The following is a 24,634-nucleotide window of genomic DNA, read 5'->3' as shown; positions in this document are numbered from 1 at the left end:
TGTTCGACACACTCACACAAATCAAATGTTTGCCCTGTTTTGGTTTGAGTTACACTATCTGTCTTGTAAGGAACATCTCACATTGGTCAGCAATCACCTTGGTTTTATAAACTGTTGTAGGAAGAATGTCTTATCCAGAGTTTGCCAAACACTGTATAAATATGCAGAACTGCATAAATAAAAATGTTTAATACTTCAGACATCCAACTTCATACTTTCAAAGGCCAATTTAAAAATGTGTTCTACTGTATAATTTTTTATGTTCAACAATTTAGTAGGTAAAAATTCAGAGGAAATGCAAATAGTGGCATTCAGTTATGTGTCAGTGTAGACTACAGTGTCAGAAAAGGTATCTCCCTCCCTTCTCATTTCATTTCCTTATAACCTCATTAGCTGCTTTCCTGATACTTTCCTTTCTGCTCTTTCAAGTACAAGTTAGAAGCACTTCATTAGCATGCAACTTATACTTCCATTGGCACCTTTGTCTCTGGATCACAATTTCTACATACCATATCAATTCAGTATCATTACCTGTAGTAAATACATGCATCTTATTTTAAGTCTTGAAAGGTTGCAAAGAAAAGTAAAGTCGTTTTGCAATAGCCGGTGAATAACAATAGACACCCCTATGCCGTCTATCACAAAAGTACACTAGGCAGATTATGGTCCTTTCTTTAATAGGCATTGAATGACACAAAAAAGTTATATTAAGGCAGAACACTGACTCTTGTACCCAGATATGTGCTATATACGAAAAAGAGGTTTTGTACTTTGAAAGATTTTGCTCCATTTTCATTACCTTTTCATTGGTGTGAAAATATGAAGAAAAATAGTGTGACAAATCCCAAATTATAACTCAATCTTTTTTTGATTAATCTAATCCCTCGTTTTACAAAGCTGCCTTTATAAATTATAGTATTCAAATAACTAGATAATCTTCTTAAATACACAGACACTAGTAATTCTAACCAACATTATGTCAGCCTTCAACATGTATGGTAGGAGTACACACAGTATATAATCAAAAGATACTGTAATTTCAAACTAACAGGTTCCATGGATGTAATGGCCAACAGAGATTGGATGAAGGAAACTTCATGCTTACAAACTATAAGGCAAATTACTGTCAACTGCTTTAGCATCTTAAGTAGAAGCCAAACACAACTACATTTGTAAACGATACTGCTTGGCATTGTATGCTGATTTCACTGACAAAAGTTAACTTGGGCCTGGTCCACACTACCCCCCCACTTCGGACTAAGGTACGCAAATTCAGCTACGTTAATAACGTAGCTGAATTCGAAGTACCTTAGTCCGAATTTACCGCTGCAGGCAGGCTCCCCCGTCGATGCCACGTACTCCTCTCGCCGAGCTGGAGTACCGGTGTCGACGGCGAGCACTTCCGGGATCGATCCCAGAACATCGATTGCCTGCCGTCGGACCCGGAGGTAAGTGTAGACATACCCTTGTAGTATTGAGTAGCCCTGAGCTACTGCACTTGGGAGTTAAAAATAATTCTAATCATACAGTAAGCATGAATAACTATTCATCATTGTAATTAAGTACTGAGTCTGGAGGGTCAAAACTACCTAATAGTTTCTGCTTAACTGAGTTATTTAGTGTTCAAATATCTGCATGTTCTTCCAATAAAATTAAGATTAAGCAGACACAAATATGCACTCCAACATGATTTCTACAAGAACTTTAAACCAGTTTATTGTCATCTACCTTCATCCTATTCCTATCAATGAATATTTCTAGTGTGAGTGGAATAGAGAACTGAGATTAAAATGGAGACAGGGAAACAAAACAGTATCTCCATACTCTTAGCATGGTACTTTTTTGTCTTTGGGTTGTTGTTTTTCCCCCCTCCAAATAAATGAACTTGAGATAGAGCACACAGAAAATTTAAGCCCAATATGCAGTAAAACGAAGCAATCAAGCACACAGAATCACAGCATTTCACATTCATTTAAGGTATGGTAGAAAGGAGAATGCCTAAAATATGCTTCAACAACATTCTAATTGGAATATGCAGACATACTACTTTCCCCTCTCATTCCCTTTTTCTTATATAGCACATAGTAGAGTATATAGCCATTATATACAGTAGTTCAATTCACTCTGTCATGTTTTTAAAAGACTTTTTTTTTGTTATTTTCAATTAACTTGGGCCTTTTTGCTTCTTTACACACACACACACACACACACACACACACACACACACACACACTGCTGTCTCAGGATTTTCTTTAAGTTTTAACACCTTAATTCAACCCATATATTAAATCTTTAACAAAAGTTTTCTTTATCCAAAAATGTCAGGTCACTGAATATAAAAGGTGTTAAATAACAACATCCAGATTCTCTGGAGTGCTGAGTATCCACTGTGCTCAGAAAAGATATGGGGAAGCCTATTACAGCTGACATTTTTAAGGTGGATCTTGCTCTGAGGACTTGCTCTAGCACTCATTAGCTTGCAATGAGTCCCAAGGGACCATACACCAGCTGAGAATAGCCAAGCACAGCGCTACGGCCATGCCCTGATGTGCTTGAGCACCTCCCTGCTCTTTACCATTAGGACCAAGTGGAGTAACAAGCTGAGAGCTAACCCACAAAGGGGGAACTCTCAGCCCAAACCCAGCTGCTTTTCAATCCTTTTCTGCTGTCAAAGCTTTGGAAAGGGGCTATAACACTACAGATTCCGGCTTAAAGATGTCAACACTGAGGCTTTGTCTACACTACACAGCTTTTAGCGACATGGCTGTGTCGACACAGCCATGTCGCTAAAAGTCAGGCAGTGTAAACGCAGTTTGTCGGCACTTTTGCAGACAAAATACTTGCACCCCCTACGAGCGGGGTTCGCGTTGTCAACAGGAGTGCGCTCCTGCAGACAACGAACAACTTTTACCTTTTGGCGGGGGGGGGGGCAGGCTTTTTTAAGCACCTGTGAACGACAAAAGTTTTGTCATTCAATTGGCAGTATAGACAAAGCCTCAGTCTGACTAAGAGTCCCTTCCACTAGTTTGCTCAACCTCCTTTGTTGTTTTTATGTTCCCATTTCACTAGTTTTTCAGTCAGCTCAGAGAGGACCTGAAATTCTAATGGAGAAGAAAGCAAGCAACACAACACACAAACTTAAACCGTTTGTTAGCACTAGCCCACTTTTAAGACTTAGATTATGATTTCTTAATACTCAGATACTAAGCAATATACAAACCAAGGCTTCTAAACCACAATACAAGCCTTACTCAACCTACAGTAAAGATAAGCTACTGAAGAATCTTACTACAATGGATATATAGGGCCCTTTGCTTTAGGTTTTTATTTTGTTTGAAATTTCCCAGGAATTTATTAGTTATTATTTTGAAAATTAAAAACTGGGTGAAAAATCAGTGGCTAAATATAACCTCACAGTTTTCTGGGTAATTATTGGGGTTAACATTGGGGTGAAAACAACTAAAACAGAACAGTAAGCTTTGAGTATACTTTAAAAGGAGAATAAGAAGGAAGAAAGGTGAGAAACTATGGTATGGGAATCAATAGTGGTGAATGAAATATTTGATGGTAGGCATTCCATGAAAAACTAACTGGGCACACAGTACTATTATCTTCGGTTTCCAGCTGAAAATTTTAATTTGGAATCAGCTAAAAATGTAATAGTTTACCATGTAAGCAATTGCTATAGAGGACAGATTTTTTTTTGATCATCAATGGGAAATGAAGTGGTCTACACAATTAAAAACTGTAGGGAAGTTGTTCACAAGATAATATGTTAAGATGTTGAGAGGAAGAGCATGGCAGGAATTAATAAAAGCATGTATGTGAGAAAAGTAGTAAAAAGGAAACCTTCACAACTTTCAAAAGACAAGCCTGGGAGCTTAAATTCATAACTTTGCTAGACACAAAAAATCATGAAATGAACAGACACTGAATTTAAGACTTATACAACAATCTATAACCCACCAGCAACCCCTCCAGCTGCCTTTTCCTGGAGGGGTCTTAACAGGCCACTTCACCTTGAATGGTCCCTTGAAATATGTTCTAACTGCTTTTGCTAAAGAATCTGTTTCACCTCGTATTTAGCTGTGACCCTTGGAGTACCTTTCCCACACCTGAAGAACTCTAAACTATGCTTTGTCTACACTGGAACGTGAATGACAAATCTTATGTCGTTCAGAGATGTGAAAAAAACACATCCCGAACGACAAAAGTTTTGGAGACGAAAAGCACCGGTGTGAACAGCGCTTTGTCGTCAGGAGAGCTCTCTTGCCAACAAAGCTACCGCTGCTCATTGAGGGTGGAAGTTTTTTGTTGTTAGGAGAGCTCTCTCCTGCCAACAAACAGTGGCTACACTGTGCGCCTTTTAGCGGGACAGCTGTGTCACTAAAAGGTGCATAGACACAGCCTAAGCTCGAAAGCTTCTCTCTCTCACCAACAGAAGTTGGTCCAATAAAAAAAAATACTACCTCACCCACCTTGTCTCTCTAATGTCCTGGGACTGGAAAGGCTACAACAACATTACATACAACATTATAAATAACCTGTCAGGCAGCCAGCCATTTTCAAATAGGATCAGCTCATATACGAAATGAAGTATAAAGGTTAATCTCAGTCAGGATATATCCTAAAATATTCTGCGTATGATAATTTTAAAGGATTTCTTAATTATTTTTCCAACCTCTAAATGTTTATCTGACCACACTGTGTTGTATATTTTATTTTTATTTTTCCTTCAGTGAGAAAATCTCACAGGAAAGAATTAACCAAAGAGAATTATGGGTGAGAGCCCAATCTTGGCAGAGTAAGAAATACATGTATATGCACAGCTAGAAATCAAAGCTGCTCTTGTGAATGTGGTAATATTTACAGAAAAAACTGAAGGCTTAATCATACTTACTTTTTTATTAAGAAGTATTATACCATCATATTGCAAGTAAATATTTTCTTTAAAAATCAGTTTCCATCTAGCTTTGCACTTTTAAATATTCAGCTTCATTGCATAGTGAAGATAATGAGTATAAGCATCATGTTTTGTAACCTTGATTTCAAAATGTAGCCTTTGAACTGGCAAGCAATTTATTCCATTTCAAAAGCAATTTTCTTATTGTGTTAGAAAATTTTACTTCAGCATTTAAAAACAATAAGATGATGAATAATGGATTTTCCATAGCCAACATAAGGACAAAAATCTCTATTTCTTTGTTACCTAGTTTCTTGCACACTTAATTGCCTGAAGCTCTGATTCTCCTTGAGTGACAAACCAATTAAGTATAATCCTAGAAACTTTTATTAAAATAGGGAAGAACTGAAAGCACCATGAACAAAGAAGCCAGAATGTAAGACATCAAAACTCACAGTACAGATGCTACTAAACCAGATATAGAAAAGTATCTTGACAAAAATATGGCTTCCTAAGGAAAAAAAGAACATTAATATTAAACAACTTTCAACAAAACCTTATTACTGTAAGGAGTATCATTGAAATAGATTTAAGTGAAAGGAAACAGTACAATAAATACTTTTAAATTAACTTTTAATATAAACATCTAGTATGAAAATTACACCTGTTTCTCTGCATTGCCTATATCTATATATCCTTCCAACTTTGATGGCTCATACTATTTTTTTAAGCAAATTATTGCTTTTAGTGAGCACATTAAGTTTCAATTGCATGTTACCATCTACTATTGAAATCATATCTACATAACAAAAATCCACAGTCCTTTCTTTGAATCAATCATGTGAAATAAAAGAGTATATGAAGCAAAATGTAGTTCAATATAAACAGGGAGGAAATAGGCCATATATCCCTTTGGTAAATTCCATCCCTTCCCCAATACTGCTACGGGTCCTAACCCAAGGAAGAGAGTCACAGCTTTCTGGGGACAGTCACAGCTGCAAAGTTCGTTCACGGACAGCATCAACTCAACTTGCAAGAAGAAAAAGGCCAAAAAACAAACAAAAAACACAGAGGAGGAGTGGTTTAGCACATCCCTCAACATCACTCCCTTATCATTTGTATTATGGAAGCGCCTAGAAGCCACAAGTAGTACAGGAGCATTGTATTGGGCACTTTACAAATGTACAGTAAAAGACAGTCCTGCTCCCCTGATAAGTTTACAGAGTAAATTTCCTTAAATCTAAAGTCCAATGACAATACTGCACACAGGCCAAAATCCACTTTATTTAGCCATATTTCATGGGGAGGAAGAGGTGAGAAGCACTTCTCTGAGGATATGCAGTCAAAGAATCAACTGTGTGCTTAGCAAACCATATATTGTTAGGGGCTTTGGTTTTGTTTTATGTCATGAGTAATCAGTTTGCATTACCATGTCAAAAGTGTGTTAAAAATAGAAACTGCTGTTCATCTACTACCACACCTACACATGTACAACTCATTTTCCCATCTCTGAAGATATTTATTGACATATCGAGTGGTACCATGATACAGATTTTTCTTTAAAAGAAACAACCTGAGAAAATAGAGAAGATACTTATAACCTATTTCAGAGCATCTGCTGAATCTCTAAGAGGCCTGAGATCTTCCCCTCATGCCTTATTTTTTTACATCCCCATCCTTACATTGCACTAACATGTTGGCTGAAGTGAAATGGACAGGATTCCTTTGCAGCACATTAATACTGTATTTATGGGGGGAAATGGGCAAGGATAGGGGAAATGGATGCAGATCATGCATCGATCCCTCCCATAGATGCACACACTGCCTCTAAAATCTCTTGTTCCCTACAGGCTCAAAGAACAAGATACATGCTTTTTTATCTCTTCCTCCCACTACAGGGCCTGAAATAATACACCATAAAAGCTGGCATGACATTATGTACAGAAAAAGTGATTGTATCATATTTTACAGGTTTTTATTAGAGCCAGTCAAAATAGGAATTTCCACAGGAAACGTCTGTTTTCAACTACAAACCAAAAAACTGAAAAGCTTTTTAGCAACTAAAGAGTGAAGAATTTAGCTGGTCAGGTGAACATTGCCAGTGTGACAGATACGGTAATTTCCTGCAATATTCTGGACAAACCCTACTGAATTAAGTTAACCCTTACTGAATTTTATGTATTTTAGGAGTTCATTGTATTTAAAAATGCCAATGATGTGTACTATTGTGGAATGGTAACATCTGGGAAGAGACCTGACTAATGTAAAACCCTGGGAAATGTCAGGAGCTTCAAAGGATTTCTTTAAACAATGTAAGCTTTTTAAAGTTAAGTGGGTTTTCCAGGAAGTCTCTAGGGAGACATGAATGTAAATATCAGCTCCTCCAGGTATGCAAGAAGTCAGTCTTTGAAACTTGACAAGGAGGAGGGGACATTTTGTTTGCTGATTACATGAAGACAGATCAAAAACACCCAAACTAGATGAAAGTGACTCATGGCTTCGTGGGTATGCTTGTTCCGAGCCAAAGCAGTTACGACTTGTAACCGCTAAAAAACCCCTTGGTGGAGTATGAAGGTTACTTAACTAGCCAGAACTCTTTCTGGAGTTGGGGGGTGACCTCTAGTAAGGTTCTTTTATTGTTCTTAATGCTTTCTCTGTAATGTCTTTACTTTAAGAATAAATGTGCTTGCTTAGAAAGAGCTCTGTGATAACTTAATAGCTGTGGCAGTTACACTGTTTATAGCTTAGGAGAAAAGCAGAGCAGGCCTGTTTAGGCAATTTGGCTTTGCCAGGGATAACAGCATAGACAAGGAACTGTGCAGCCTGGGAATACCCTGGTCAGGAAGGAACATGTCTCCACCCACGAGAGGTGATGGCTGGGGAGTCAGAAGTCTGAAAGTGGGTGCCCTTGTTGAACCATAGGGGGGAAATATAGGTGCAGTTTCCATGAACTGTGACAGTCAGTAAAATAAGAACACAACATCAGGGCACCAGGAAAGACCAGTAGTTCCACCCTTCTCTCTTCTACTGACTGGTAATATTTCTGTGCACTTCATAGCTCTCGTTACTGAGCAAGGTACCACACCCTCTATCTTTGAAGGATAGCAAATATAATTCCCCCCATTTTATAGATGTGATACGTAAGAGTTTGCACAAAGTCACTTATGAAATGCTGAGAATAGAACCCACGGACCAGAGTCTATGCAGTGCCTCTCAGAAGACTGGTGTAGTAGGGGAGAAGAAAAGGCAGCTTTAAGCCATGTTTGTCTGTCCTAGAATCTGGGCTACTCCAGAGACTGGCATGGCTCCCAGTCTAAATTAGATTCATAGTTTCCAAGGCCAGAAGGGATCATAGTAATTATCTAGTCCAATCTCTTGTATAATACAGGCCATAGAATTGTCCCAAAATAATTCCTAGAGCATATTTTTTAGAAAAACATCCAAAACCCATCATCTGCTCTAATTTAGGGAACCTTTTATGACTGCTAACAGGCTTCTTCTCAGCCCAGAATTTCCAGAGCACTGTGTGTTATGGCCAGTCCTCCTCCTGTCCCTCACAAGTCTCTTCTACCACTGACACACCCCAACATCAGGAACTGCAAGGGGTAGCAGAGAAGGGTTATGTCCACCAGTCCTATAATGCCATTGAACTTTGGGAATTCTCCTGGGGGCAGTTCTGTCCATTTTACAGTTCCTGTATGCCACAGAAGTTGCATGAAGAGGTTTTAGTGGGGATTAGAAAGCGGCCACAGGTTTCTAATATGACAGACCCAAGTTTCATCCATTTAGCCACACTGCCTTTCAGAATAAACATGCCAAATCTATGCATTCAGCTATGCTATCTAACCACTAGACACCACACCAGGAAGAGAAACCAATATTCCTGGTTCCTAATATCCTCTGCTTTTGGGGGGAGGCGGCGGGGGGGGGGTCCCTGCTGAGTTGATCTGTTAGGTGGTTGTTTTGTCTGCCAGATGTTCGGCTACAGGGAAAAATATTGCCATAGGTGCACCAGTCCCATATTTCATCAGCTTCCTTGTGCCCTTCCTATTTGTTCACATCAAACATAACTCTTGCATTGTCAGTAACCACTTGGACTATCTTGTCATGTAAATGAGAAAGAAACTACAGGGGAACCCCGCTATAACGCGCCCCGCGATACCGCGAATTCGATTATAACGCGGGGCGAGTCTGGCCCCGGTGGCTGCAGCGGGCGCGGGGCGTTTGGGATCCATGCCCCGGTGGCTGCAGCAGGAGCGACTCTCCCTGCAGCCCCGGCGGGTCCCTGGGGTTCTCACCTCTGTCCCCGGCAGGGCCGGCTCCAGCCCGCCCCGGCGGCTGCGGCGGGCGGGCTGGCCGGGAGAGCGGGGCTGCCGCGGTCCGGCCGGGAGAGCGGGGCTGCGGAGCTGCGGAGCTCCGGCCGACGCTCTGGCTAGGGGAGCGGGGCCCCCAAAGACGACCGCCGCCGGGGCGAATCGGCCTAAAGTCGGCCCTGCTGGCCGCCCCCCTTCTCTCTCTCCCCCCGCTCCCTCCCTCCCGCTAGCCAGGGCGCACACTCTGCTGCAAACTGAACACAAGTACAGTGGAACCCCGCTATAATGCGACCCCGCATTTACCGCGATTGAATTTTTTGGACCCCAATGATCGCGTTATAGCGGGGTTCCACTGTATTTGAGAGCCAGATGGATTATTCTCAATTTGAATACGTTCATATGTAGTTTTTCTAAGGGTATGTCTACACTGCCCATGTTACAGCGTGGCCGTGGCAGTGCTCCCTGGGCAGTGTAGACGTGCTTTATCGCCAGGGGAAGAGCTCTCCCAGTGATTAAAAAAACACCCTGAACGAGCGGTGGTAGCTTTATCGCCAGGAGCGCGGCTCCCAGCAACAAAGCGCTGTCTATACTGGCACTTTTCAGCACTAAATCTTTTGTCGCTCAGGGGTGTGTTTTTTCACATCCTGAATGACTAAAGTTTTAGCACTGAAAGTGGCAGTGTAGACACAGCCTAAGTGTTTCCAATGACCATGAGCTGTTAGATTGTTGAAGTGAGTTTTCCATCCCAGGCCGGGCACATATGAAGTGATATTTGTGAAGAATTGTATGCCACTCCCTTCAGGATGTTGTAGCTGTGTGTCCACCACAGGGATAGGAGCACTTTCGGGAGAGTTAGCTTCAACTATGTCTAAATTTGGCAAACAATGTTCTGGCAGCCAACCACTGTAGAGCTCTCATTCTGGAGTATAAGATTACATATGATGCCAAGGCCATGAAACCCATCAGCCTGAGGAAGAACAGAAGTGGCAGGGATTCTCTTGAAAATTGAGAATGGCAGACTGAATCTTGAAGAATCTTTCCTCTGGAAGGCTCTTACTGCTTGGGAATACAGAATCATACCAACAAAAGGGACTCTCGGTGTAAGAAGAAGGTGTGATTTCTTCCAATTTATTCTGAGTCCCAATTTATCAAAAGTGAACATGTGCAGTCCAGGCTGATGGTCAGAGACTCCAGTGATGAAGTCATCCACATAGAAATAAATGTAAATATCCTGTCTCTTCAGATGTTCTGCCATGTCCAAGAGGCAGTTTGTAAAAACATGAGAGGTGGTAGAAAGGCCAAAGGGGAGGACCCGTAGTGATCTTCCCTGGCCAGTATGAGAAGCTATGATAGATATGTGGAAATATGCATTTTTCACATCAAGAGGTCCAAACCAATCTTGAGTAGATAGGGAGGGAATTACAGAGGCAAGAGAAATTCAGGAAACTGACCTCTCTGATGAAAGAGTTGAGCTTTTACAAGTCCCGGATAGTTTGCAGACTTTCCTCTTCTTTTGGGATCAGAAAGTATCTAGAGTAAAATCCCTTTCCTCTGAGTATCTCTGGTGCCTTTTTTATGGCCTCTGCTTCCAATAAAAAGCAAAACTTCTATTCTTAGTAAGTTTTCATGAGAGGGCAGAGAAGGGACAAGGGTTGGAGGAGGAATGAAGTTGAACTGTATAGAATAAACCTCCCGCATTATTTCTAGGATCCACTTGTCTGTGATGATGGTATTACAATTGTTGAAATAATAGGAGAATTGATCTCCAAAGGTGGGGGAGGAAGTAGATTGACCTAAGATTGGTTTGTAGCTCTCGTGTCTCATGCCAAATCTGTGGTCTAAAACCTGGAGCAAAAGACAAAATTGTGTCTATTTTTAGGATGAAGCTAAAACCTCTTTCTCTTCTGTTGTTGAGAAGGAGATTGTTGCTTTTGGTAAGGACACCTCTGGCTGAAATACAAAGATGAAGATGAGGAAGGATACTGCTGCCTGTTGTATCTGAAGACCAGTGCAACAAACCATCTCCTTGAAGGTTGAGACAGCTAGTGCTCTGGCTGATAATTGAGTATAACCCATCTTCTTAAGGACACGGTCAGTTTTAGTAATGAATAAGTCATATCCCTCAAAAGGGAGATCCTCTATGTGAGCCTTGGTTTTGGGTGGTAGACCAGAACACATGAGCCAAGTGCGTCTTAGTTATTGCTGATACAACTGCCCTTGCTTGCAGAGTCAGACACATCAAATGCAGCTCTTCAACATACAGCTTGCTTGGCAACAAACTGTCCCTCTGCAATTAAAGCTTTTGCCAGTTTCCTTTGATCTTCAAGCAAATCCTTAGCCAAGATAGCCACCTTCTTCCATGGTTTGGTAGGCTGAGACCATGATGCCCAGATTGGCTAAGGTGAAGAATTTCCTGCCCAGGATATCCTTGTCCTCCTTGTCAAATGGAGAAGACTGTACCTGACTTCCTTTGTCCACTGGACAGCTGCTACCACCACCAGAGACTTGGGAGCAGGATGTGTATGAAAAAGAGAGAATACCTTGTAGGACAACTGGTAAAGCTCGTCTGCCTTTTTAGACAAGGCTTGATCAGATGCTGATTTCAACCAGGTTGTTTTGGTCAGTTTTACGAGCCCTTCCAACACTGGCAGTTTGCTCTTAGAATTAGAAGAGGACCCCAGAATATCAAAAACTAGATGAAAGGACAGTTCTATAGTCTCCTGGAATTCTACCTATTCCACAGGCCCTTCTTCTGACAATTTATCTGGGACAATCATCCAGGTACTCTTTCTATGTCCCACTGAGGCAAACAGATCTGGGAACACCAGATCCAATTAATGGGTTTTCCACTGAGCTCCAAGATGCCATGGTTCTCTACAAAGACAAATAATCTCCACATTGCCATAGTGTAAGGGCTGGGACGTAGGCAACCATGCTTAATCGTTAGCATAGGGTGGGGAGGGGCAGGCCCCCACACCAGTCAAGATTCAGAACCAGATGGTCAGAAACCACAAGTCAGATACCAGCAATCAGGACGATACAGGAAACCAGGAGATCAGGGTCAGGAGACGAGCCAGAGATCAAGAACCACAAATTAGACACCAGGAATGAGGCTGGGTCAGACAACCAAGAGGTCAGGATCAGGAAACAAGAGCAGGAAAGAGTGAGCAGTCCAAAGTGGGGTGGAGCCCATTTGTACACACAACTACCTGTTCCTCCTTCAAGTTTAAGTAGGCGGAGCAGACCAGTCAGGAGCTCTGGTTTCCACCAAATAGGACTCAGGCAGGGAACTTTCTATCTGAGCTGGGCTTCAAGGAGTCCCGGTTCCAGCTGATGCCAGTAAGCCATAGGGTAGAGGACTGGAGCACGATGATCCCAGGAACCTGTGGGTCATGACTCTCAATCTTGGTAAGGGAAAAAATTCAGTATTAGGTTCTCTGTCCTAGAACATAACAGGATATATTATGTATAGGTATGGTCTAAATGTATGTGTGCTATGGGGGGTATTGGTATGGTGCATACTCCAATATGGTCTTTTGTCAGGTGAATTGAACCAAGGTAGTAATAAAATCTGATTCAGCATCAGATTGCTCACAGATCTCTGATCCAAGGCAGTAGGCAGTGATAAAATTAAAGATCTAGGGAATCTTAAAACTGAAAATGGGAAAAAACTTCCCTGGGGAGCCTTCTGTTTCACTGGTGTTTTAAGGGGAAACGTTAGTGATGGTTCCAAGGAATTTTTTGTCCTTCCTGCTCCTTCCCCAGCAAACCAACTCCCTGCCTTTAAGGCGGGAAATCATTGTGTTTGGATATTTTAAGATGAGGCCCATGTGAGTATGTACAGCAGGGTGGACTGATTTAAATAGAAGTGATTTAACTAACTGATTTTAATCATGATTTAAACAACCAAATAGGAAACCTCCATTTAAATAATCAATTTTAATTTTATTTTGCATTTGCACTTTTTAGTTCTTTTCCTAAATAGAGGTTAATTCTCAAACATTGGTATAATTTGGTACTTTTTGCTAACCAGGAGGATACACTACGGGTATGTCTACACAGCAAAAGCAGTGCACAGGGTAGCCTACCCAAGCTATCTTTAAACCAGATAGCGCAGATAACAATAGCAGTAAAAACAGCAGTGCGAGCTTCAGAGCAGGCTAATGAGAAGAGTAGCCAGAGTCCATCCTGGGCTTTTACTATCCACACTATACTTTCTTCACTGCTACTGTTACCTGGAAGAGAGAGACAACAAGTAGCTAGGAAAGATTAGCATGAATCATCCACACTTATTTCCAGAAACTGATTTAAAAAGTTTTTTTTTTTAAAAGAGATTAAAATAAGCTATTCTAGACAGGGACTTTCAAAAGGAAGGTACAGTTAAAACAAGTCCTTAGAGAGACTCCATTTAAGAAGAGCAGACACAAGCTGTCCTCGAGAATAACATGCCGTTAGCCAAGAGACTATCATATTTGCTCTGTCTGTTCTGGAGACAGGAGTGAAAGTCAGACCCACCCCACAATACCAATCAGCAACTTTGTTTAAAAGCCATCCTGGTTTAGAGATGGAAGTGCAGAGAGAAATTAGAAATAAAGAAAACATTATATAATGAATGGGAAAAGATGAAGCAGATGGAGATGGCACACAACAGAAATTAGAAGCTACAAAGCATAGAAAATTTATAGGAGGAGCTGAAAACATCAGGGGGGAAAATCTACGGCTGGCACAACCTAAGGGAGGGAGCAGGAGAGGGAGAGAGAGAGAGAGTGTGTGTGTGGTTTAAGTATAATCAGGAATGAAAGAAATCCTAAAAATGGTATGGACATTTTTGGTATGTACTAGACAGAGATGGTTACATTATTAATAATGCAGAAAAAGCAGAGTTTTCAATGCATAATACTATTCTGTACTTGGAAAGAGGCAGGATGATGTGTTAATATTGCATAATGATGAACTACTTTCCAGCCCATTAGTAACTAAGGAGGATGTTAAGCAATACCTAGGGATAAACATTTTAAAATCAGCAGGTCCTGATAACTTGCACTCAAGAGTCCTACAAGAGTTGGCTGAGGAGATCTCTGGCCAGCTGAAAATCTTTTAAAAAATCTTGGAATACTTAGGAAACTCCAAAAGACTAGAAGAGTGTTAATGTTTTCCTAATATTTTAAAAGGGCAAGGGAGATGATCTGGGTAATTATAGGGAGGTTAGTGACATCAATCTCTTGCAAAATAATGGAAAACTTGATACATTATTCAATTAAAGAATTAAAAGGAAAGAATATAATTAACGCCAGTCAAAATGGTTTTATGGAAAATAGGTCACCAAACAAACCTGATGGGATTTCAAACTTGTCTGATAAAAGCAGTTGTGTACATATAACATATTTGGACTTTTTTTTTTTTTTTTTTTTTAAGGCATTTGACTTAGTACTGCACAACATTCCAATTATAAAACCAGCACTATATAACATAAATAAAACACACATTGAATTGATCAAGAACTGGCATAACTCAAACAGTAGTTGTCAATAGGGAATTATCATTGAATGCAGGTGTTTCTAACGGGGTTCCACAGGGATGAGTTCTAGGCCCAACACTACTCAATATTTTTATCAATGATCACAAAGTAAATATAAAACCACTACTGATAAAACATACAGATGACACAAAGATTGCTACAGTTGTAGATAATGACAACGACACAGAGCTATCTGGATAGTTTGGTAAGTGGAACCCATTCAAATAAAATGCTTTGTAATACAGCCAAATGCAAGGTCATATTTAGGAGCAAAGAATACAGGTCATCTCTGCAGAATGGGGACTGTATCCTGGAAAGCAATTATTCTGAAAAAGATTTAGGAGTCATAGCATACAAATAACTAAACAGGAGCTCCTAATACAATGTTGTACCAAAAAGGACTAACGCAATCATTGGCTATATAAAGGGAGGAGTAGCAAGGTGAATGCAAAGTAATGCACATTGGAAAACATAATCCCAACTATATATATAAAATTATGGAGTCTAAATTAGCTGTTACCACTCAAGAAAGAGATCTTGGAGTCATTGTGGATAGTTTTCTGAAAACAGTCAATGTGCAGCGGCAGTCAAAAAAGTGAACAGAATGTTGGGCATCACTAAGAAAGGGATAGATAAGATGACAGAAAATATCATATTGCCTCTATATAAATCCATGATATGCCCACATCTTGAATACTGCATGCAAGATGTGGTCATCCCATCTCAAAAAAGATATATTGGAATTGGAAAAGGTTCAGAAAAGGGCAACAAAAATTATTAGGGATATGGAACGACTTCCGTATGAATAGAGATTAATAAGACTGGGACTTTTCAGCTTTGAAAAGAGTTAACTAAGGAGGGATATGATTGAGGTCTATAAAATCATGACTGATGTGGAGAAAGTAAATAAGGAAGTGTTATTTACTCCTCCTCATAACACAAGAACTAGGGGTCACCAAATGAAATTAATAGGCAGCAGGTTTAAAACAAACACAAGAAAGTATTTTTTCACACAATGCATTGTCAGTCAGTGGAATTCTTTGTCAGAGGATGTTGTGAAGGCTAAGACTATAACAGGGTTCAAAAAAGAACTAGATAAATTCAGGAAGGATAGGCCCATCAATGGCTATTAGACAGGATAGGCAGGGATGGTTTGTTAGAAGCTGGGAATGGGCAACAGGGGATGGATTCTGTTCATTCCCTCTGGTGCACCTGGCATTGGCCACTGTCAGAAGACAGGATACTGGGCTAGATGGACCTTTGGTCTGACCCAGTATGGCTGTTCTTATGTTCTACCTCTGTATAATGTGTTGGTGAGACTAATACTGGACTACTGCATCCAGTTCTTGTGCCCACTTCTTAAAAAGAATATTGAAAAATTTGAGGGGGTCCAGAGAAGAACCATAAAAATTATTCAAGGACTGGAAAAAATGTCAGAGTGAGAGAAGTTAAAAGCGCTGTTTAGCTGGTTAAAAAAAGATTAAGAGGTGACTTGATCATGATGTGTAAGTGCAATCACAGGGACAATATACCAGGTACCAAAGGCCTCTTTAATCTAGTGGAGAAAGGCATAGCAAGAACCAATAACAAGAAGCTGAAGCCAGACAAATTCAAATTAGGTACACATTCTTAATGGTGAGGGTGACTAACCAATAAAACAAAATCTACCAAGTAAAGTGGTGGACTCCCCATCTCTTGACACCTTCACATCAAGACTGATTCCTTTCTAGAACATATGATTCAGCCAAACACAAGTTATTGGGCTCAATAGAGGATAAATGGGTGAAATTCTATGACCTGTATTATACAAAAGGTCAGATTAGCTGTTCCAATGGTCCCTTCGAACCTTAAAAACCTATGACTATCAAATCAGGAGGGAAGGCCCTCCTCCAACTGAAGAGAATAAAAAGGAATGAGGCCCTTTTTACTTATTTTATTTTTAACCCCAAGACTTTCAATTTAAAACATCAGGCTCCAAGGCTCAGCTGCCCTGACAAAGGGATCAGGTTTTAGAGAGGACCTGCTGAAGCGGGGGTGGTTCAGCACCACTGAACTAGGAACCTGAGTAGCAGCCAACCCTGAGAAAAGACTTGGGCAGGACTTTGTCTTACTGTTCACATATGTGAAATAAAACAACTAACAGAATCTATGCCCCAGGCAACACATCAGCTGAACCCCAAATCAGTACAATACGCAACAGTCATAGAATGACATGCAGATTTTCTGGCTGAAGTGCTTTGCCACCTCAAATACAACTACCATGGAAGTATATTAACAATGGCTATTTTCTTAATTGGTTTACATAGTATCACATAGAAGTAGTTTTGGAACAAATTGATAAATTAAACAGTAATAAGTCACCAGGACCAGATGGTATTCACCCAAGAGTTCTGAAGGAACTCAAATATGAAATTGTCAAACTACAAACCGTGCTATGTAACCTATCGCTTAAATGAGCCTCTGTACCAGATGACTGGAGGATCACTAATGTAATGCCAGTTTTTATAAAAGGCTGCAGGGGCGATCTTGGCAATTACAGGCCAGTGCCAGGTAACTTGGTTGAAAATATAGGGAAGAACAGAATTATCAGACACATATATGAATATGATATGTTGGGGGAAAAGTCAACACAGCTCTTGTAAAGGGAATTCTTCGAGGGGGTCAACAAGCCTGTGAACAAGGGTATCCAGTGGATACCGTGTAATTGAACTTTCAGAAAGACTGACAAGATTCTACACCAAAGGCTCTTAAGCAAAGTAGCAGCCTTGTGACAAGAGGGAAGGCCCTCTCGTGGATCAGTAACTGGTTAAAAAACAAGAAACGAAGGATAAGAATAAATGGTCAGTTTTCACAATGGAAAGTGGTAAATAGCAAGGTCTCCCACGGATCTGCACAGAGACCTATACAGTTCAACATATTCATAAATAATCTGGAAAAGGTGTGAAACAGTGAGGTGGTAAAGTTTGCAGATGATACTACACTACTCAAGATAGTTAAGACCAAAGCTGAGCGTGAAGAGTTACAAAGACATCTTACAAAACTAGGTGAGCAACAAATTTGTAACTGAAATTCAATGCTGATGCATGCAAAATAGTGCAAGTTGAAAAACATAATCCCAATACAAAATGATGAATTCTAAATTAGCTGTTACCACTCAAGAAAGGGATCTTGAAATCACTGTGGATAGTTCTCTGAAAAACATCCGCTCAATGTGCAGCAGCAGTCAAAAAGCTAATAGAATGTTAGAAACCATTAGGAAAGGGATAGACAATAAATCAGAAAATATCATAATGCCACTACATAAATCTATGGTATGCAGACATCTTGAATACTGCTTGCAGTTCCGGTCACCCCATCTCAAAATATAGATACTGTGTATTATATTAGAATTGGAAAAGGTACAGAAAGGGGCATCAAAAATTATTAGGGGGATGTAACTGCTTCCACATGAGGAGAGATTAAAAAGATGGACTGCTCAGTTTAGAAGACAGATGACTAAGGGGAGATATGATACAGGTATATAAAATCATGAATGGTGTCTAGAAAGTGAAAAGGGCATTTTTATTTACCCCTTCACATAACACACAAAGCAGAGGTCACCCAATTAAATTAATAAGGTTTAAAACAAACGCAAGGGAGTACTTCTTCACACAATGCACAGTCAACCTGTGAAACTCATTGCCAGGGGATGTTGTGAAGGCCAAAACTATAACTTGGTTCAAAAAAGAATTAGATAAATTCATGAAGAACAGGTCCATCGTTGGCTATTGACACCTCATGCTCTTGGTGTCCCTAAACTTCTGACTGCCAGAAGCTGGAACTGGATGACAGGATGGATCATTTGAGAACTGCCCTGTTCTGTTCATTTCCTTTGAAGCATCTGGCACTGGCCACTGCCAGAAGACTGGATACTAGGCTAGATGGATGATTGGTCTGACCCAGCATGGCCATTCTTATTTTCTGATGTTCACAGAATCTGAACAAAAAACAAGTGATTGTAATGTGAAATCAAGGTAATCATGAATGAGGTATCCAAACTCCTGTGAAATTTTTGGTTCAGATTGCAATCAGTATGTTTTCCTGCAGAATGTTAGGTGCTTATTTACCTTTATTTCCACAAACTGAAGATCACTAAATATTTTTGAAGAAAACTGTCTTGTATAAAGCTTCAGCTTTCATAATGTAATTTACAGGGAGGGTTGGGATTTTAAATATTTCTTCGCTTAACACTAAGATCTGCTTTAAAACGCTGTTAAATAAAAGCTAGGTGCATTTATTGTCTCTCTCTCCCCAAAAACGCTTATTGTTGACTGAGTAGTAGATTAACAATTCAATTGATATGAACAAAAGTTAAACATTTATGGTTTTATCATCTTTCTATTCTGAACAGTTTTGTCACCACTTGTCAAACCAAACAGACATGGATAAGCACCCTAATGGCAGATCTATACTTAAAATACTGCAGCAGTGCAGCTACACAGGTACACCTACACTGCTATAGCGCTTCAGTGAAGATGCTACTACACTGACAGCAGAGCTTCTCTCATTGAAACGGGGTAGTTATGTCAACAGGAGAAGCCCTCCCATCAATATAACGCTATCTACACCAGCGATTAGGTCAGTATAACTACATTGCTCAAGTGTACATTTTTCACATCCTGAGCGACAGTTATGCAGATGCAAGTTTATTGCGTAGGCCTGGCCTAAGAAATGCAGCATTTCCCAGCAGTCTTGGCTTTCTAAGAATAGCTGTAGTTCAGAGAGAGAGAGAACAAACAGTATCTATTATAGTTCCTCCCATCCCCTCAAAACAATGAACGTGTTGGCCTTTGCTTATTTTTCACTCAGTCATGTGGATTTCCAACCAAAATAAGGATATGAGAGTCAGCTGACAATACTACAGAACTGTATAGCTAAACTACCCCTACAAACAGAAAACAAGAAATGGATTCTGCCAATTCAATCCTATAATTTATCTTTATTTCCAATAAAAAGTAAATCCAACTTTTTTTTTTTAAATACTTCAGGTTTTAAAGATTCAGAGAAAAATATGCAGGACATAGTGGATGGTTTTGCAGCACTGGAGTGTCTGAACTACAATATATGGCACACATATCCCTATTCTAGCACCAGACCACCTTGTCACAGAGTATGTCAACAGAAAGGGCTACTTTTCCATGGTAATGCAAGTGCTGGTGGATCACTAGGGATGCTTTACTGACATCAATGTGGGCTGGTCAGGGAAGGTGCATGACACACGCATCTTTAAGAATACAGGACTGTTCAGAAAGTTGCAAGCAGGGACTTTCCTTCACAATCAGTGGATTACCATTGGGAATGTTGACATGCCAAAAGTGATCTTGAAAAAACCCAGCCTACCCCTTTCTCCCATGGCTCATGAAGCTGTACACCAGCAACCGCAACAGCACCAAGGAGAGCTTCAACAGTTCCAGAATGACAGTTGAATGTGTAGTGTAGACCAGGCCTAACATGAATTAAGGTCATATTCATTTTAGGTGAATCTGCTTGACATTTGTAGGCGTTATGTAAAGTACAAGCGTTCTACCCGAGCCTTTGGATTTCCAAGGCATTTCCATTTCAATTTGACCACGTCTTCAATGGTCACATGTAGAGGGAGAGATATGGATTGGTTTTGGAGCCCAAGAGGAAATACTTTCTGGTAGTCTCTTCCCTAATCACCTGGAGCCTGCTCCTGAACAAATCTGGTCAGGAATATTCTGAGAAACAGGGTTTTCATGGGAGCTTCCCAGGGCTTCTACCAAACAAACAACCCTGGAGCTGGCAATCCCAGGACCCACAGCTCCAGGACAGCCACTCCATGAGAATTGCCCCAGGGCTGGGAATCCCATGGCATCAGGGGGGGAACAGGCATCAGTTGGGGAACATCATTGCTGCAAAACCATCCACTCTGTCCTTCACATTGACCAGAGTCACAGTCTGGTGTAGCCGGAGGTGATAAACAGCACTGCACTCTCACCAGGGCTTCCAGGCTCCCTGCCACCAGAACTGGAATCCTGAAAACCCTGGGACAGGCATCCAGAGTCCACAACTACAGGGCAGCTACACCTGTCCTGGTGCCAGGGATCCCAGGGCTTCCACAGTCCATAGCTGTGGGGCAGCCTCACCATGCAGACTAGGGCCAGGGATACCTAGGACTTCCAGACACCCAAGCTGCCTGATTCACACAGCCTGGGGAGTCAGGTGGCTTAGGAGTCTGGAAGCCTGGGGGTCCCCAACTCCAGAGCATTCTGCACGGTGGTCTGCCCCAGAGCCACAAACCCTGGAAGCCTCAGCAGCTGCTATTGAACTTAAGGTGATTCTTTATCAGTTTCCATGAGGGAAGGGCAGCAATGAAATTGACCCAACTGGGCAGTTTCACTTGGTATTCAGTGGTGAGTCACAGTGAAACTTAACAGAATTAGTCAATTTCAGTCAGCAGCTCAAGGAGCATACTTCCTTTCAGAAACACAATGTGGGAATTCACGTTTTGTGAGAAATTTCAAAATGTCCAAATTTCCTGTAAAATTGAAATTCTGAGGTTCAATTACTTCTACTCCTGAGCTGCCACCGACCCCTTCCCCAGCCTGCCATAAAAAGAGGAAGGATATTAAAATTAATAGCTGAAATGATTACCCTCATGCCAGGAAATATGGGAGTCTGAGAAAACTCACCTTCCTGGCACTGTCCAATTCCACCTCATTTTGCATATCCGTAAGTCTGCCCTCCAAAGTTGTGGTACAGATATGCCCAGTCCTGTACAGCAAACTGAAAATTTAAACTTCTTCACAACCCCTTTAAGATACCTTCGTTAAGGTCATTAACTGATATTCTCAAATTCCCCTGCCAAACCACTTCCTTCCAATAACAGAAAAGCTCTGATCCTTAGTATCTGTTTTAAAGTGAAGGACTAATGCCTTGTTTACACAAGGAAATTGTATTATCTAGAAACTAGTTAAGTTTGTGTAACCCTCTTGTATATAAGCTATTTTAGTCTGAAAAGTACCTTATATCAATTTAATGTATGCCAATTCCTTAGGGGCTTCAAACATTGCTAAGACCAATGTTTTTCCTCCTACAGTACAAGAGACGATGACTGCAACACACAAAGCAAGGTAAAAGAAGCAGCTCCCTGCTATGTTTAGGTACTGTGTCACCAACTGCTCCAGAATATATATAGAATCATAAGTGACTGAATTCAGGTCCTAATAGGTTAAATAAAACTTTTTGTTCATCAAGCCCTAAGAGCAACACTGTATCTTCACTGCAGCATTAACTTGAGTTATCTACATTCCTCTCAAATGAACCAAGCTCGAATTAGAGCAGCCACACTGCAAAATAACACTCAAAATGTACAGAGTAATTGTGTTAGTAACTACCAAGTTGTGTTAACTCAAGATATACGCTATACACCAAAGGTATATCATCTACACTGCAGCTGGGAGCAAGCCTCCAGCCCAGGCAGACAGACTCACATTAGCAGGGCTTGAGCTAGCATGCTAAAAATAGGAGTGTGGACATCGCAGCTCAGGATGGAACTCAGGCTCTCAAATCCAAGGGGTCAGGTGGGCTTGAGAGCCTACGCTCCAGCTCAAACCATAGCATCCACACTGTTATTTTTATCATGCTTGCTCGGGCCCAATTAGCATGAGCCTGTCTACCTGGGCTGGGTGGTCTGATTCCAGACACTGTGTAGATACACCTCTACAAGTCAGCCACATCAAGTTAAAAAGCACTACCACATTCAAATTAAGAGGTGTCATGTATGGACAGCACTCCAGGACTCAAATTTGGAACAATCGAGTTCTAACTCAAGTTAATTATGCCACAAAGACAAGCCCTTGGTGACTTGCTGAAGGTCACAATGCAAGTCAGGGGCAGAGCAAGGAAGAGAAGCCACATTCCTGAACTAGCCACGAGACAGTACTCCATCAAATTTTAATAAATATTTCTGTCTTTATTTTAAGTAAATATAACACAAGTATGCCCTGATCCTGCAAACACTTAAGCATGTGCTAACTTTCGTGCAAATGAGCAATTTCATTAATGTCATATAAAACTGAGCACATACACCAGGGATTGCAAGATTAGAGCCACCTTCTCTGAAGCTCACACTATAATGTAAGGCTCTTTGAATTGCTATGTAAAAAATAGTAAAGGTACATGGTTAAGACAAAAAAAGCTTTATGTATACATTGTTTTGCTAATCTACCATGCAGACTTTTTAAAAATCTTATTTACTTTGCACTATTTATGCTACTTGTTCATTTTTTGAATTTTTCAGCTCAGACAATGAAAATAGGCTCTCTGTGCCATTGCTGATGATGAAAGTAAGCAGCGGTTTAAATCCAAACACATAGTTATCAACTTTTTTTAAATGAAAGTTAGATCACACTTCAGATACCACAATGGCTTCCTAAGCCCTCATGCCCATGTTCATGGATTCACAATCTCCCCGACCCCTGGGCAGACCAACAGAAAACAGGAGAAATGGACCAACTTACTGTGGGAATAACGACACTGCCTACGGGTGAATGGGACAGACAGAGCCTCCTTTGCCAAACACAGGAGTGTTAGGGCTGGGACTCATCTCCACAGCCCCTTACAGGACACCTGCTGCGTCCCTCACCCCTTCCTCCCCCGGAACCCTCTGACCCGACCCCCCAGCAGCGCTGAGAACTGGAGCCGTGACCTCACACACAGCTCCTCTGAAACCCTCGCTCCCCACGCCCAGGCCAACAAGGAGACTCCCCCGCACAGCAGAGGGGAGGCCTGGCAGTGCCCGGGGCTGCCACCCACCGCAACCAGCTCCCTGCGGGGCGAAGTGGGAGAATCGTACTCCTCCTCCTCCCCCTTGCCCCATAGGGCGCTGAGAGAGGGGACCCTGGCCCCGTGGAGGAGCCTGCGAGGTAGGGCAGGTCTCGCCGGGCCGGGGCCCCTCCCACCCCCATCGCCACGGAGCTCAGGGGTTCCCTCCCACGCCCCGCCCCAGCCAGTACCTGTTGTGCCTCTGCGCGGCGGGGACGCTAGTGTAATAGGCCGTTCGTCGCTGGGTGCTGCGCGGCACCGGGTGCAGCGGGATGTGGTCCGCCATCTTCCCCGCCCACCTGCCCGGAACCGGCTCCCGTCCGTGAACCGTCACCCGACGTCACCCTGCCGCGCGCAAACACCACGCGCGAGGAACTGCCGGAGACACCTGATGTCACCAACAGCTGATGGAAAGGGCGGTGCTAGGCGCGGCTGCGATATAAACAAGTGGGCGGGGCTTCCGCGGCCGCACCACCCACTTGACCGTAAAACGCGCGCTCCCGCGCTCGTTCTCCAGTTTGTAGCGCGTGCGGAGTGGAGGCGGGTGCAGCTGGGCGGTGCGGAAAGGCTAACCAAGGGATTTGTGGCGGTGCGCATGGGAGGGAGGAAAGGTAGAGGGGTGGATAGAGGCTGGCTGCTGTGGTGTGTGGGGGACAAGGGCTGGAGGTTGGTGGGGACTGTGCATAAGGCGGTGGCTGAGGGGTGTAGGGGCTAGGAGCGCACGCCTGAGCTTATTCGTCCTTGCTAATTTCGATCTTTTTGTGTCTTAATTTTAAAAGTACTTATTGACCTTGTTGTGCCAGTGTAGACGGGGAGCTGGAGCCGTACCCGCAGGAGGTGACGGGCCTGTGGCAGGCACCCGTGGTAACACAGTGCGTGCATGCCTTGATTTCCTGCCCCTCTAGGGACTGCATTCCATCCAAAATGCATGAGCCCTCAGTCTGCAGAGCTGAGGAATGCTTAGTGGGAGCTCTGCCCTAGTGATGCTGAGAGAATTCACATTCACTTTAGCTCCTGCTGGCTTTAAAATCCGGATTAACTTTTGTTTGGAAAAAAGTTACAGATGCTTAAAAT

The 24,634-nt window shown here is 41.8% G+C and overlaps 1 protein-coding gene across 1 annotated transcript in view; it reads right to left on the bottom strand.

Moving 5' to 3' along the window:
• Nucleotides 1-23,871, bottom strand: part of ATP9B (ATPase phospholipid transporting 9B (putative)) — a 292,171-nt gene extending 268,300 nt beyond the window's left edge. Inside the window, exon 1 of the mRNA XM_065397949.1 lies at nt 23,752-23,871. Coding sequence (XP_065254021.1) covers nt 23,752-23,846 — 95 coding nt within the window. The 5' untranslated portion in view covers nt 23,847-23,871. The remainder of the gene's footprint in view (nt 1-23,751) is intronic.
• Nucleotides 23,872-24,634: the final 763 nt, after the last annotated feature.

This window comes from Emys orbicularis, chromosome 2 (assembly GCF_028017835.1).
Source record: "Emys orbicularis isolate rEmyOrb1 chromosome 2, rEmyOrb1.hap1, whole genome shotgun sequence".
Classification (NCBI taxonomy): domain Eukaryota; kingdom Metazoa; phylum Chordata; order Testudines; family Emydidae; genus Emys; species Emys orbicularis.
Note: the sequence above shows the minus strand (reverse complement) of the source record. Positions and strands in the feature narration are given on the sequence as shown.